At 33.3% G+C, this 14,164-nt stretch overlaps 2 protein-coding genes across 2 annotated transcripts; both read left to right on the plus strand.

Annotated features, from left to right (window-relative positions):
- The first annotated feature begins 693 nt into the window (after nt 1-693).
- LOC146540166 (putative transporter SVOPL) lies at nt 694-8,016 on the plus strand. Its single transcript, XM_085207742.1, has 11 exons — nt 694-850; nt 1,454-1,615; nt 2,666-2,828; nt 2,938-3,059; nt 3,397-3,641; nt 4,304-4,452; nt 4,939-5,065; nt 6,517-6,651; nt 6,933-7,078; nt 7,386-7,513; nt 7,791-8,016. The coding sequence occupies exons 1-11, from the start codon at nt 799-801 to the stop codon at nt 7,859-7,861; spliced, it is 1,500 nt and encodes a 499-aa protein (XP_085063868.1). The 5' UTR covers nt 694-798; the 3' UTR covers nt 7,862-8,016.
- Nucleotides 8,017-8,556: 540 nt separating this feature from the next.
- LOC146540167 (salivary peroxidase/catechol oxidase-like) lies at nt 8,557-12,031 on the plus strand. Its single transcript, XM_085207658.1, has 4 exons — nt 8,557-8,796; nt 9,324-9,497; nt 9,908-10,094; nt 10,861-12,031. Exons 1-3 carry the CDS (start codon nt 8,688-8,690, stop codon nt 9,943-9,945), a joined length of 321 nt encoding a protein of 106 aa, XP_085063784.1. The 5' UTR covers nt 8,557-8,687; the 3' UTR covers nt 9,946-10,094; nt 10,861-12,031.
- The last annotated feature ends 2,133 nt before the right edge of the window (nt 12,032-14,164 follow it).

The following is a 14,164-nucleotide window of genomic DNA, read 5'->3' on the forward strand; positions in this document are numbered from 1 at the left end:
ATAAATATAAATGTGAAAGCCAAGTAAAATGTTAAGTAATCCGTCGCTCTAGACTTCATCCACAAAAGAATGGGTTATGTATGCGGGTGCCGACTTCTATGTTCACTTGGGGTATTATTCAATATATTTGGCGAGAATTTTTTAACGTACCAGCTTTATTATATTTGCAAATTATTTTTAAACATGTTAAGTAAAAAAACGGTATTCTTTCGCTAAAAGAGGGACAAACAAGTTTTAAATAAAGCTTTTAATAGTGATAGATATCAACATAAGATATTTTCTTATGAAAAAATGTCACTATACTTAAACGTTATTGTTTTGGTTTGAAAGTCTTCAGATTTACATAACTTATTTGTATTTGTATGAAATTATTAGTAATTAAATAAAATCTTAAATTAATTATAAAAAATATTTCTAACTGTACTGGAATAAAGCGTGAAAAGCGGGATTAACTTTTACTGTCGTACAGGACATTTAATTTTTGGGCGAAACATCGGGACGTCCCGTCCTCGGGACTTCTGGCAACGTTGGTGAGGTGCTGCTTTCTGCGTTCTGCGAAGTTGCCCCGAATGATATTATGAAGCTGAAATAATTCTTGCAAACAGATATATATATACTACAGCTGTGTATGCACAAGATAACGGCTCATATAAATCTCAGGGTGTACTATATAATTATATCAGTGAGGTTACGTCTTTCTATAGAGAGTTGCATTTTCAGTTGTTCTTCTACAATCAATTTATTTTTTATTAATGAGAATTTATATTGGATTACCGTATTCGAGTGAAATAAGGAGAAATGGTTGCGAAAATGCATTCGGTGCACTTCGAGGAAGCTTTGAACATGACCGGTATGTAAAGTTGAAATATTTATTTCTGTGCTATAATTATAAGGCATTTTATTTTGCTAATTGAAAAAAAGGCTTCTGAAGCGTATTTGAGCCGAGCCTTATGCACACAGTGATTATAATTTCGAATCCCTTTTAAGAGAATGCTTAAAAATATTTTCATTTTTCTGTGTTGTAAAATTACAGTTTAAAATATTTTAATTGATTTCTTTGTAAAAGTTAATCACAGTTATCCTACATAGATAATTTCAGCCTCCCAGGTTATAACCTGGGAGGCTGAAATCAGGGCAATCAGTGGGCTTTGTAATTAAAATTGGCAGAAAGTAAAAAAAGTCTTAAATAGTGAATATAACAATAAGACAAGGGATCTTATTGTTATATTCACTATTTAAGACTTTTTCTACTTAAGTTACTCTTAATTAAGTTAATTCTCTAACTTAAGTTAAATAAAACTAGTATCAAGACAAGACACTACGTTCCCATTAAGACACATCCGTTTCCCATTGCTCCATGTTCCATCATGTTTTCTAAAAAGTATTTTCTTTATCTAACTGTCAATTACCACTTTAAGAAAAAATATAAGCAATTATCTTTATATTTTCGTAGGTTTCGGCAAGTTCAACTTTCTCGTGCAGCTAGTCAACATAAGCTTGATAGTGGGTATGTGTTTTGAAATCATGTCAGTGGCGTACTTGGTGCCAGCGAGTGCTTGTGAATTGGGCACTACCAACTTCCAGCAAGGACTTATGGCTGGGGTGCCTTTATTAGGTGATTTATTTTTATATTTACTTATATTTATGTATTTTCCATTATTCATTTAATGGGAATGATTGTATTAACACTAGGTTACATTTTCCTTAACTAAATTGTTGGCCTTACATGTAATAAATAATTATCATCTAAAACAAACAAAAGGCTGCGTAACTAGTTATCTACAGTAGATATTTGACTATTATATAATATTAAGCCATCATATAAGATTGTAAATTTTTTGCTACCGTTGTGAGGTAATATAAAAAATTAAAAAGTATAATAAGGTTTAAAATTTTTCAATTAATTTAACAAGTTCGTAGTAATTACTCATTTTTTTAAAATTAATTATTACTTCACTAATTATATACATAATAAAATGAATTTATAATAAAATTAAATTAACAGTAATTTTATAAACAACACAAATTAAAATGTGTGGATGTGGGTGTGTCAATCAACACAGCCTCTTTACTAAAGCCTTAAATTTACTTTTGCTTCATCCTGTACCGACCACATCTTAGAAGAGTAGGCAGAACCTGGGAACCTAGTTTAAAACACTCTGTCTCCATTAGTACACTTCCGTTCCTTAATTTCCGCCGAATTTTCGAGGCATTGTGTGTTGAGTGGGTTACTCCAACGTCGATATCGTCTCCTTTTAACTTGCTGATTAATGCAATTAATCATCAGCTAAATGATAAGTAAAAAACTTGGTTTTAAAACATCTTTACTTGTGTTTTTTTCACTTAAGTAAAAAAGTTAATTTATCAGCTGACTAGCTGATAAATTAAATTTTTATACGAGCTGGCTGTGACCTGTGTATATGCAAATGTGTGAAAATTAAAGTGAAATCATAAGTTTTATTTTCTTTTTAAGTATACTTATACAAATATTTATAAATAAATAATTGTGTAAAGATAGCACGGCGTTAAATTTCGCTACTCCATAAACGATGTCTTGACTTATAGCGGAGAGCGGAGTGTCGGAACACTAGGTTCACTCGCCCACCCGGTTATACTGGAATAGACTTAAAATTTACAAGCTTATAATTGACAATATTCTTTTTAGGTATTATAGCCACATCTCATTTCTGGGGATACCTGGCCGACACAAAGGGGAGAAGGAGAATATTGGCAATATGTATGACTTTAGCGTTTTTGTTTGGTGCCTCAGCCGCTTTATCACCTGACTGGATAGTGTTTTGCGTTCTAAAGTTTTTATCGTCATGCGCGTGAGTTTATATTCTTTGTATTTCGTTTTTTTTTCTAAAAGAAACCTTTGAAGGAACATTAGAGACAAACAGAAATATTGTAAATATGAATTTATTTATTTTCTAATAGTGTAGCCGGCACGTACGGGTTATCGCTAACGCTGATGAGTGAATGCACGCCGACGCATCGTCGTGCTATAATGGTGGCTTTGACTAGCACCATATTTCTGTCTGCCACTGGACTTATGGCGGGTGAGCCTTTTCATCAGGACCCTAGGAAGGAGTAGGGGTGGTCCGTGCCTACCCCAGAATAGTCTTGTGCCCAATATAATTAAATTTACAGTAACAATAAAAATATATTCTATTTTGTTAGAACCAAAAGAAAATAAATTTTGGCAGTTTCCGTTTCCGAAACTATCCAAGAGGTGCGGGTTCGAATCTCGCGTCTTATACAATTATAAAAAAATCTAAATTCATATAATAAGCACATTAAAAATAAAGTTAGCAACATTGAACATTGAAGTACCTACAGATTTGCCATATCACCAACCGAAAGAGAGTAACGGTAACTTATGTACTTTTTTTTCAGTAATATTAATCCCTGTACTGCAAATGAAGTTCCACTACTTCATACCTTATCTCAATATTGACTTTACCTCCTGGCGATTGTTGACCATCGTATTTGCAACACCTTCCGCCTTGGGAGCGACTGGCGTGTACTTCTCTTACGAAAGTCCCAGGTTCCTACTCACCGTGGGCAAGGAAGAGGAAGCTTTGAAAATTCTGAAAGGAATTTTTACTATCAATACTGGGAAGAGTGGCGATGACTATAATGTAAATATTAAAAAATAATTTCAAAGTTAATTTTATTACAATTAAATGCTTCATAACTTCTACATATTTATCTTTATACTTGAGGCCGTCGTGGCACAGCGGCACAAGGGTGTGACTGTAACGCGACGGTTGTGGGTTCGATCCCCACTCGAGGAAGTGAAATATTTATTTACATTTATATTTCCATTTCTTCGCTCTGGTGTCAAGGCAAAGCGCGGCGTTGAGATCTGCCACTCGGCAGAAAGTGGGGGACGGAGTGTTACTAGGTTCCCTCTGCCTACCCTGCTGTGTGCGGGATACAGCGTGAAGCTGATTTATTTTATTTTATATTTATACTCAGTCGTTTGAGGTCAGTCGTCGTGCAGGGGCACAAGCGTGCGACTGTAAACGCGACAGGTTATGGATTCGATTTCTATTTGAGGAAATTAAATATTTCATATTTTTTAATTCTCGCTCTGTTAACGAGACAGAGCGCTGTTGAATAGTGGAAAGTGGGAAGCGGAAGTGTTTTAATAGTAGAATAGATAGAATTTTCAATATTCTGGTTTTTTAGATAATATAGCTACATGACCTAAAAAATAAAATACAAATTTATACAATTATTTTAATTTATATAATTAATTTTATTTAGTAATTATAATTAATTTTAAATATCGCTTTAGGTATCATCTGTAATATTAGGAGAAGACAATAGAAAGCCCACAAATGGATTATGGTCCTCGATATCATCACAAACACTGCCTTTACTGAAACCACCTCTACTTAAAACTACTGTTCTTCTCTCTGTATTATTTGTTATAGTTTATTTTGGGTAAGTTAAATTTGAAATTATTATTATTATTTTCCAGCTCCATCCTGTATTCCGCACATAGCAGGGTAAGCAGAGGGGACCTGGGAAACGGAACGTTAAGACATTCCATTCCCCATTAGGGTGGTATGGAGTAGCAGAACTCAACGCTGCGTTTGAATCGTTCCAGAGCGAAGAAATGGGGGCACAAAGTGTGACTGTAACACCGACTGGTTGTTTGTTCGATCCCCACTAGAGGAGATAATATATTTATTTAAATTTATATATCCATTTCTTCGCTCTGGTGCCGAAGCAAAGCGCGGTGTGGTTCTGCCACTCAACACGCAATGCCTCCAGAATTCGGCGGAAAGCGGGGAACGGGGAGTCTGGAGTGGATACAGCGTGAAGCTGGCCGTTTACTTTTTCAAATAAGAACCCAAAACTATTTCGTTCAACAGACTTTTAGCATCTAAACACCGATCATAATAAGTTATTGAACATATTTTGCAGTGTAAATCCTTTTCTAACGTGGCTGCCATACATCGCCGATTCAGTCATGAAATCTATTGAGAAAGGAAATGATAATATAACATTTTGTGACATGTTAAGAGCAGCAGACATTGAAAGCGCATCAAAGGTAAAGTTCAATTTTTTTATTTTTATTTATTGCCCCTTGCGAGGATCGAACCCACAGTGCCCTGGTGTATATCTAAATTCCATTTCGTATTACGTGTTGGATCTGTATCTATACAAGCTCTTCAAAGGACCAAGTTTTTTAAAACAACAATTCTTAAAGAGAAACATAATTAATTATCATCTTTCTATCTAAAGTCGACTAAATATAATTATTTTTTACATATTCATTACATCATATTCCTACTGATAAAACTCTGTTGCTGTCAACAAACGTCTCGTTTATTCTTTGTTTTTCTCGTGTTACGAATTGATACAATAAGAATACTGCCTTGATAAATATATTTATCAAGATATATATGTTTATAAAGACTTATATATATATTTGTTAACATTATACGTTGAACCTATATTATGTTTAACTAAAGTGACCACTCGTCCCATTTTAACGGGACTGTCCCGTTTTTGGCGCCACGACGTACATCCGCTCTTTCGGCACGTAAATTTGGTCGGTTGGACGAAGATTTGTCGCGATTATCGCGGTATGTGAAAAGGTTAATAAACGTAATAGTCCACAAAAAAACGAGAGTAGTAAATTATTTATAATTAAAATGTAGTGTATTATAACTAAAAAACTAAAAAAAACCGAAAGCCTAAAAAAAGAAAGTACACCTCAAACAAATAAACCAAAAGCATTCCCTAAAAAAATAAATATAATAGTTATAATAATAATAGTTAAAAATAATTAAAATTGTAAATTATAAAATCGACGTCCTGTTTTGAGCCTAACGAAGAATGGTCACATTATGAACAGCCTTCAATTACAATATAACGGCGCTATGTGAAATACAAATACTGATATGATAAATCATTTATACTTTATATATTTGAGCGACCGGTTGTGGGTTCAATTCCCACCCGAGGAAATGATAATGTTTTCATTTTCTGGCTCTGGTAACCATCGCGGTATTGAGTTGCGCCACTCAACACGGAGTTCCTTCAGAAGTCCAACTTAACAACTACTATCAAAAACTTTTCCCTGAATATTATAAAAAAGAAAAAATTTACACGAAGATATATGTTCAAGACTAAAGTCCAGTACAATATAAATTCCTATCTATAGATATGGCTATTTCAACAGTATTTTTAGCTTAACACTATCCATTTCGGGATATCCAGAAGGACGAAGGGACGAAACGCTACAGTCTCTGCATATTGTTATCACATCGTCTATTTTGACCAATTAGATTTTCGACAGAGTGTTTAATGTATTCTCGAAGGTCAACCGAGGTCTCACCTTTCCTCTCTTTCCACAAATGCTTGCTTCATAAATCCTTTTCTCATTCTTTCAACGTGCCCAAAACACCTGAGCTGTGCTAACCTGAGCACGTTTTTCTTCATTTAGTAAATCCTGCTATTTAGTAAAATAGTGGAAGTATATTTTTTTCTTTTCAGAACCACGAATGCACTTTAAATAGCTTTGCCATGGTGGCAGTATGCGTCATAAATGTCACGATCGCGGCTTTGAACACCATACTAAGTACTGCCATTAATTATGTCGGAAGGAAACGAATGTTGATCTCTGTTCAGGTGAGTTGATGATTTAAATACTTATAAAAATTACAAAGGTAGAAGGGGCAAAGTGTTTAATCTATATTTTCATTTCTTCGTTGTGGTGTCGAGGTATAACCCGGTGAGAGTTCCGCCATTCAACACGCATTGCGTCCAGAATTAGGTATAAAGTGGGGAACGGAGTGTTTTAACATTTCTCTCTGTCTACCTTGCTGTATGCGGGGGATATAGCGTGAAGCTGATTTGATTTTTCTGATTTTTTAAATTAAATATGATATATAATAAATAATATTTTTCAGTGGGTCGCTGGTATAGGAGGTATTTGTGTCAGTATGACCAGTTCGTGGATGCTGAGCTCCTTCTTTTTCATCATGTTTATATGTGGAGTCCTTAACTATGGCTTCTTGTTCACATTTAGTGTCGACGTGTTCCCTACTTATGTCAAGTGAGTTGGGAATTTGAAAATTTCTTACTTTTTTTTAGGCAGATGGAGCTTAGTGCTAAGACACTCCCAGTACCCGCCGAATTCTTTAGGCATTGCGTGTTGAGTGGCAGAACACAACGTCGCGTTTCGAAGAAATTAATATATTAAATATTTCATGTCCTCGATTGGAAATTGAAATCACAACCTTGTTGTGTTTACAGTCACACGCCCGTGCCCCTGCACCACGACTGGCTTCATAGGAAAACCAAAACCTTCAGCTTTGTGGTATTAGAATAGAAGTTAAGATATAACTTTAAATTATTTCCAGGGCGATGGCAGTATGCCTAACGTTGATGGTAGGTCGAGGTAGCTCAGTATTTGGTATCAACATATTGAAGCACATGCTGGTACATAACTGTGAGTTGGCGTTCTACTCGTTCGGCGGTTTGACCCTTGGTAAGATTAATTTCAAATATTTTTTTTATAAAAATAAACTAGTCGTGTATAATCTGTAATTTTTCGACCGCCATAGATAGATTTTTCGAGGATGACATTGTTTCCTGTACGAGAAGTCAAGAATTTTGTATTTAAGGTTAGAGGTTGAAGACAGTGGACGAGGCGGTTCAGAGGCTGAAGCGTTTGGCGTTCCGTTGTCTCTGGCTAACTGTCTAAACCTAAAGCGTTAAACTAAAAAAAATCTAATAATATCTAATTATTACTTTCTTATTTCCAGTTGGCGGTGTAATATCATTTTTACTACCAAGTGACGTTAAAATAAAGAAGGACAAACCTATTGACACCTGAACCAACGAAATAACTATAAGCAAAGTGTAAATAAATATCAATCAATATATGAAATCTCTTTAGAGATCTGATTTGAGGAAATAAAAAGAAATAAGAGTGTTTAGTTTACAATTTTATAATTTATTTTTGTCTGCTGTGATTTAGAGTGTATCTGGATGTATAATATAGGTTTTAATATTATAAAAATATATATTTTTGTTTGAATATTCTTTTATTTTTGGCCATTTTTTGGACTGAATCTACTTGCTCTTTCTTTTCTCCTCATTAATTCTAGTGGCATGCTTCCATATTGATATCTTGCGTTTGCTGCATGGCTGCCTTTTGTTTTACTGAAGAAAAGTAAATAATTTGAATATAGTCATTGCCCCAAGTGAAAAGTTGTTCACTCCTTGCTACGTCCTCAAGTTTCAATATTTTATCTTTGGATAATGTATAATTTCCTCGTTTCTTAAATTTTATCGATTTATTATGATATTTCGTCGGTCCTTCCAGATGTTAGACCAACTGACAGATGAACATTTTAAAATTATACACTCATATCCTTTAAAAGAATAATTGCAAAATATTTTGTGTTATATAATTGTTTTATAATATTTCAGATAATATGTGTATTATTTAAATTCAAGTATATATTATTCAATATGAATATTTTTCAATTCTACCCCCATACAATTACAATCATATTTGACAAACAGAAACTAATGTATCGGTCATTTACACCGGGACAAGACAATGATAACGTGATAAAGTAAAACAATTTCATTATTTTAAATTTCCAAATTATAATATAAATGTAATTTTCTTAAATAAAATTTAAATTATAAATATGGTTTTCAATAAATTATTATTTTATAGTTTAGTGTTCTTAATAGTTTCGTGGCCAATAAGTGAGGTTATGTCAATAAGGAGTCGCTATAAAACGCATGGTGATAAAGGTTAGTAGTCAGTAGTTATTCATATTAAAAATATAATTAAAATTATCTTTGGATTGATTGATTGATTTCGAAATAGGAGAAAGAAAACGGTGAGTTTAATTAGTTCATCCACTTTACTTCTTTTGTATGTAAAAGTCAATCAAAATTTCTCCGTTCCGTGCGTAAAGAATGTGTTTAACATTCTTTTCTAATAAGAAGGATTCATTCCACTTTAAAAATATTATTATATGAAATACTAATAAAACCACCATGGTGTACATGCTGTTTTTTTATTTTTCGGAGCAAATTTTGTAAGTAAAATTCCTGGGGTGGGCACGGCCCACTCGGCTCCCTCTCCTACTTATGACAGATTGTGGGTTATGTTACCACTCGTGGGAATAAAATATTTGTAAGCTACAGAAATAAAGCTTTTATGAAAACGTGCAATTATATTAAGCTAAGTAGGTACGTGTTGATATATTGTATTGTTCTCAAAAGTGTTATGAAATATTATAAAAAACAATTCTTTGTTTTATCTTTTCCTACAGGAATCTGGGCACCACGTAACTCAGTATCAGGTCTTCCACTCCCAAGTGTCAGAGGTGCCAGTAAGAAACTTTTGTTAGAAGGTCATCATCTAAGTCCTACATACCATTTAATATTTACACAATTTGGACAATTTATATCTTATGATGTCAGTATGGGGGTGGATTTTGCTTTTGGTATGTAATAATAGTATTTAATATTTATTTTTTTTGGTAGCTTAAGTCGGTGTTCTACATAAAGCAGGGGATTCAGAGGGAACTTGGTGTTAAGACACTATGATCTCCGCTCTTCACCAAACTGTCGAGGTGTTTTGGGTGGCGTGATCAACGCCGCTCCTTATCTTGTTACCAGAAAATTCCCCTAAATTATAATCGTACCCACGACTGTCACGTTTACAGTTAGACGCAGTACCGCTGTGTCCCTACAGCCTCAATATTTCTGTTTAATGGTTGTAAATTTCAATTTCGCAAAAAACTATCATTTGGCTTTTCAAGTAACTTTCCATTTATATACCTTATTTTAAGATATTCATGTATTTTTCATACCTTTTGCATATTTAACGATAGAACATTTATATGTTGCTCAGGAAATGGCGAAGCGCTTCCTCCAGACCTTCAATATTAAGCTTGCCTTCCATTTATTTTTGATCTCGGGGATGATGCCATAGCCTGGTGGATTGTTAAATGTATTCCAAGACTATAGAAGAGAATTGCCTCCGCTTACGAAAAGGGCATGTCTCAATATCCAAGACGGGGCTGCCTGCTTCATATCTGGTATAGTATTTGTCGTATTATTATTTTGTCGGTATTTTCTGCTGACATCTGTCGGTACATAGTGAAAAAATCCTCTCATGTTTAAAACGTATAATAGATTTGCTTCTGACTTCATTAGCCTAGTTCTGTTTAATCCAATTGAAACGACGATAAAAATTCTTGAATTGTTGATTTATCTTATATATTTATAAAGATACATAACTTACGTAATAAATATAGCAGAAACTACGTATTATACAGACATCATTTTATATATCAATTATTTCTTTTTTTGCCTCACGTTGTATTCCGCATGGCATAGTAGGCAGAGGGAAGGAGGGAGGGCAACTGTGCAAATATATGCAGAAGATGACATTGTTATTTATATATACATAGGTAACGTAAGGCTTAAGAATATGTTCATTATTTCTAATTCAGGTCAAAGGAAGCTACACTACCAAGAATTATTTGTGACAACAGTGACATATGGGAAGCTTTTATAAGTTGTGATAAACCAAAGTAAGTATGAAATTGAAAAAAATTGTATAATAACTGCATGCGAATAATAAAGAGCTTATAATAGTCTATTTGAATAAAGAATAATTTGAAATTAATATATTACAGTGTGGATTTGATTCTTGCCTTTTTGCTTAATTATTCTCTCTCAAGTTTACGCTGTATCCCACATATAGCAGGGTACGCAAAGGGAATCTACTGCTAAGACCCTCCGTTCCCCATAAATTTAATTATTTACGCTTTAATTGATATTATAATTTAAAATTTTTAGGAACCAACCAGTGCAGTGCTATAGTCCAATTATACCAACAAGACACAGCAGGAAATTCACGGAGATTTAAAACCATTCAACCAGTCTTCAATACATAATATCATCAATTCCGCACATCATTAATATTAACTAAATCATAAATGCTATCAAACGAACGAATGGAACGAAACTATTGAATGAACGACTAATTTAAATTGAGCAATCAACTTATAAACTTAAGTCTATCTTATCTTCATTCTATTTTCTGTGTTTTATATTTTCTTTCTTAATTTTAAAAAAAATAACTAAAAATGAGTATCCAATTACAACAATATGATTTTGTTGCAAAAGCGGTTTTTTTTCTTTATTAATGAATGATTATGACCTTTTGTAATATTGTTGATTGTTGTAAATGATTTTACTTGATTTTCAATCGTTTTTTCTCTTTCATTATTTCTATAGTAGATTGTGAATTTTGAGAGAGAAAAAAAATTATAGCTATAGTTAATTATTATTTTATGTTTTCTTTTTCTATTTTCTTTTTTTTTCATTGATTGTTCAATTTAATTTTGTCGAGGTATGTAAAAGAACTCGGTTCAGTGATTTTTTAATAGAAAAAATCTAGAAATCGAGTGTTTTAAGACATTTTTGATAGCATTTTGATAATAATTTTATATATCTATAATACATTAAAATATTTACACCCTCTCAGTGCACCCGTCGGCCAAAAATCATCTGTAAATAATCTCCAGTGCCTTTTACGCCACGACAACGGACGGATTGTTTTTTTAATTAATTTTACGTGAAACGATAAGAGCGGTGTTGCCATGCAATTTTTTATGTATTTTAATCAAAATTTTTATATAATTTTGCTTATAATGGTTGTATGTAAATATTTTAATGTGTCGATTTTGATAGGATTTTTAACAATTAATAAAATTATTTTTATAAAATTTTGATTTTAATAATAATTATGATTATCATTCACTGTTTATTAAATTCATTGTGGTAATAGAATATTGTATGAATATAAATTTATTTATATAATAAGTTAAGGAGCTCCTTCACTTCAATGAAATCAATGATCAATAGAATATTGTACAAATAATGTAACGTCTTGAAATTACGTTTTGTATGTGTCGTATATTTGCATGCTTTTCTCAATTTTTTAAATAAAATTACAATGGATTTTTACGATCATTTTATTTGTTGTCCAATCCTTATGGTTCGTTTACACGCTTGCCGGTAGCTTGGCAAGCATCCACAAGATCCAATCCATCATAAACGCTTGAATGCCTTTGACGCGCTTGCCTTTGTATGTTAAAAAAAAACAAAGCGAAAAGTTCGGAAAAGATTCGATCAATGTTTTTAGTAAAATAAGGGTATGAAAGAGAAATACGCAGATATATGTAAATTAAATGATGTATTTAATTTGCATTTTGGAATAAATTTGATTACTGCTATGCGGAATATAGCATGAAGCTAAGAAAGAAAATTAAATAATAACAAAAAAGCATACTGTCGCTGAACTTTAACAGTCACCACGTAATAACAACGTGAGCTCCGAACAAACTATGTTTGCGTTGTGCCATTAGAAAATTAAATTCTCTTTACTTATCCTTAATTGATTAAACTATTCTATTATATAGGAACTTAAAGTAAAAACGATTCTATTAGAAAAAAAACGTAGTAACACAATTTAAAAAAGTTTATTGTAATATATAAGTTAATATTACATATTAAGAATAAAAATTAGTAAAAAATACTTTTTTTTTATATCAATGCTGTTAATATAATAATATGCGATGACACAGATTGTTAATAAAAAACGGTTACCAAAATGATTGAAGATATTAGAAATGACACAAGTCATTATAACTGGACATCATTTTGTAAAAGTCGGTCATAAGGACGAAGTCTTTTAATTTGCGAGTTTTTTTAGTATAATATGTATCTAAGTACATACATACATTTTGAAAAAATAAATGAATATGAACATCAAACTATAAACTTCAATTACATGATGTTAGGTGAATAAAATACCATTGTGGCGCAGCAGTACAGCGCCTGACTGTGAACGCGAATATTGTAGATTCAAGAAATTTTATGTTAAGAAATAAATTTAAAAAATGAAAATATTTTTACAAAGATAGATATTATAAATACAGACAGAAAGATGGACAAAGGGAACCTATTGTTAAAGCAATCCGTTTTTCATTCTCCACTCCACCTTTTCCACCATTCTCTACACCAGTGTACAGCGTGACGCGACGCGAAGTGAAATATTTATTAAACTTACATTTTCATTTCTTTGCTCTGGTCAAGGCAGGATAAGTAACAGAGTGCCTTACCATAAGGTTCCCTCTGCCTACCCTGTTGTGTGCGGTATACAATGTGAAGAGTTGATTTTGATTTTCAATTTTATATTATAACCATTTTACTTATTAAGACTTCATAAAATATTTTAATTTTCGAGACAAAAGAAAGTAGGTCCGACAATATTTATAACTGTCCTTACATCAAGGATACCTCGTCCTCGTCTCGTCCTCGGCGTCCGAATTCCGACGTGCTCATTGCACTTCTGTGAATCGATTGAAGATAAATTACAACTCAAAATGAAAAGACTAAGTTTTTAGACGTTTAGTGTCGTTCCACACGGTTGGTGTGTCTGCGCTGTTTTACAGCATTATCCCGCATCTGACAGGGTAGGCCGAGGGAACCCAGTTGATAATAATTCAACATCTGAGTGGGTGTCGAACTCAAATTCGTCGTGTTTACTGACTAAGCCTTACTTCTGAGGTCGGCCGGCTATTATTAAAATTTAACATAATTGTTATATATTTAATATAATACCTAATCATTACTCTGGACCCAGTGGGATATGGTTTATTAGTACACGCGATGATTGTTAGTTCGTTCCTCACCTGGACGAAGAATTATATTTATTTCCCTGTGTTGACAGTGGTAAGCAAAGCGCAACGCTGAACGGAACGCGGAACGCTACATGCGGGATAAAACAACCCTTCAACGGCCGGTTATGCACCTGTAGCTCCTCTGGTGTTGCACGGAGTCGTGGGCGGCGGTGACCACTCACCATCAGGTGCCCCGTACGCTCGTTTGCCTTGTTTTCCATAAAAAGCGTGAAACTTAAAAAAACAAATATGCTATTATAATAAAGTCGCAATTATATTCACTATCGTCTGACGATCCTTAGCTATAAAGCGGAGTACACACGAGGGTACGGCGCGGTCGTGTCCACATTTCGGGCGCGGGCCGCAAACATCGCCACGCAAATTGGTTTATTCTTACTTTTGTTACTGAGAAA

Source organism: Heliconius melpomene, chromosome 3 (genome assembly GCF_056956725.1).
Source record: "Heliconius melpomene rosina isolate 202511_hmr_F chromosome 3, ASM5695672v1, whole genome shotgun sequence".
Classification (NCBI taxonomy): domain Eukaryota; kingdom Metazoa; phylum Arthropoda; class Insecta; order Lepidoptera; family Nymphalidae; genus Heliconius; species Heliconius melpomene.

Coding starts and splice junctions, on each gene's coding strand:
- LOC146540166 (XM_085207742.1), top strand. CDS start 799: ATGGTTGCGAAAATGCATTCGGTGCACTTCGAGGAAGCTTTGAACATG. Junction 3,642..4,303: donor AGAGTGGCGATGACTATAAT/GTAAATATTAAA, acceptor ATATCGCTTTAG/GTATCATCTGTAATATTAGG. Junction 5,066..6,516: donor ACATTGAAAGCGCATCAAAG/GTAAAGTTCAAT, acceptor TTTTCTTTTCAG/AACCACGAATGCACTTTAAA.
- LOC146540167 (XM_085207658.1), top strand. CDS start 8,688: ATGGTTTTCAATAAATTATTATTTTATAGTTTAGTGTTCTTAATAGTT. Junction 8,797..9,323: donor TAAAACGCATGGTGATAAAG/GTTAGTAGTCAG, acceptor CTTTTCCTACAG/GAATCTGGGCACCACGTAAC. Junction 9,498..9,907: donor GGGGGTGGATTTTGCTTTTG/GTATGTAATAAT, acceptor TATGTTGCTCAG/GAAATGGCGAAGCGCTTCCT.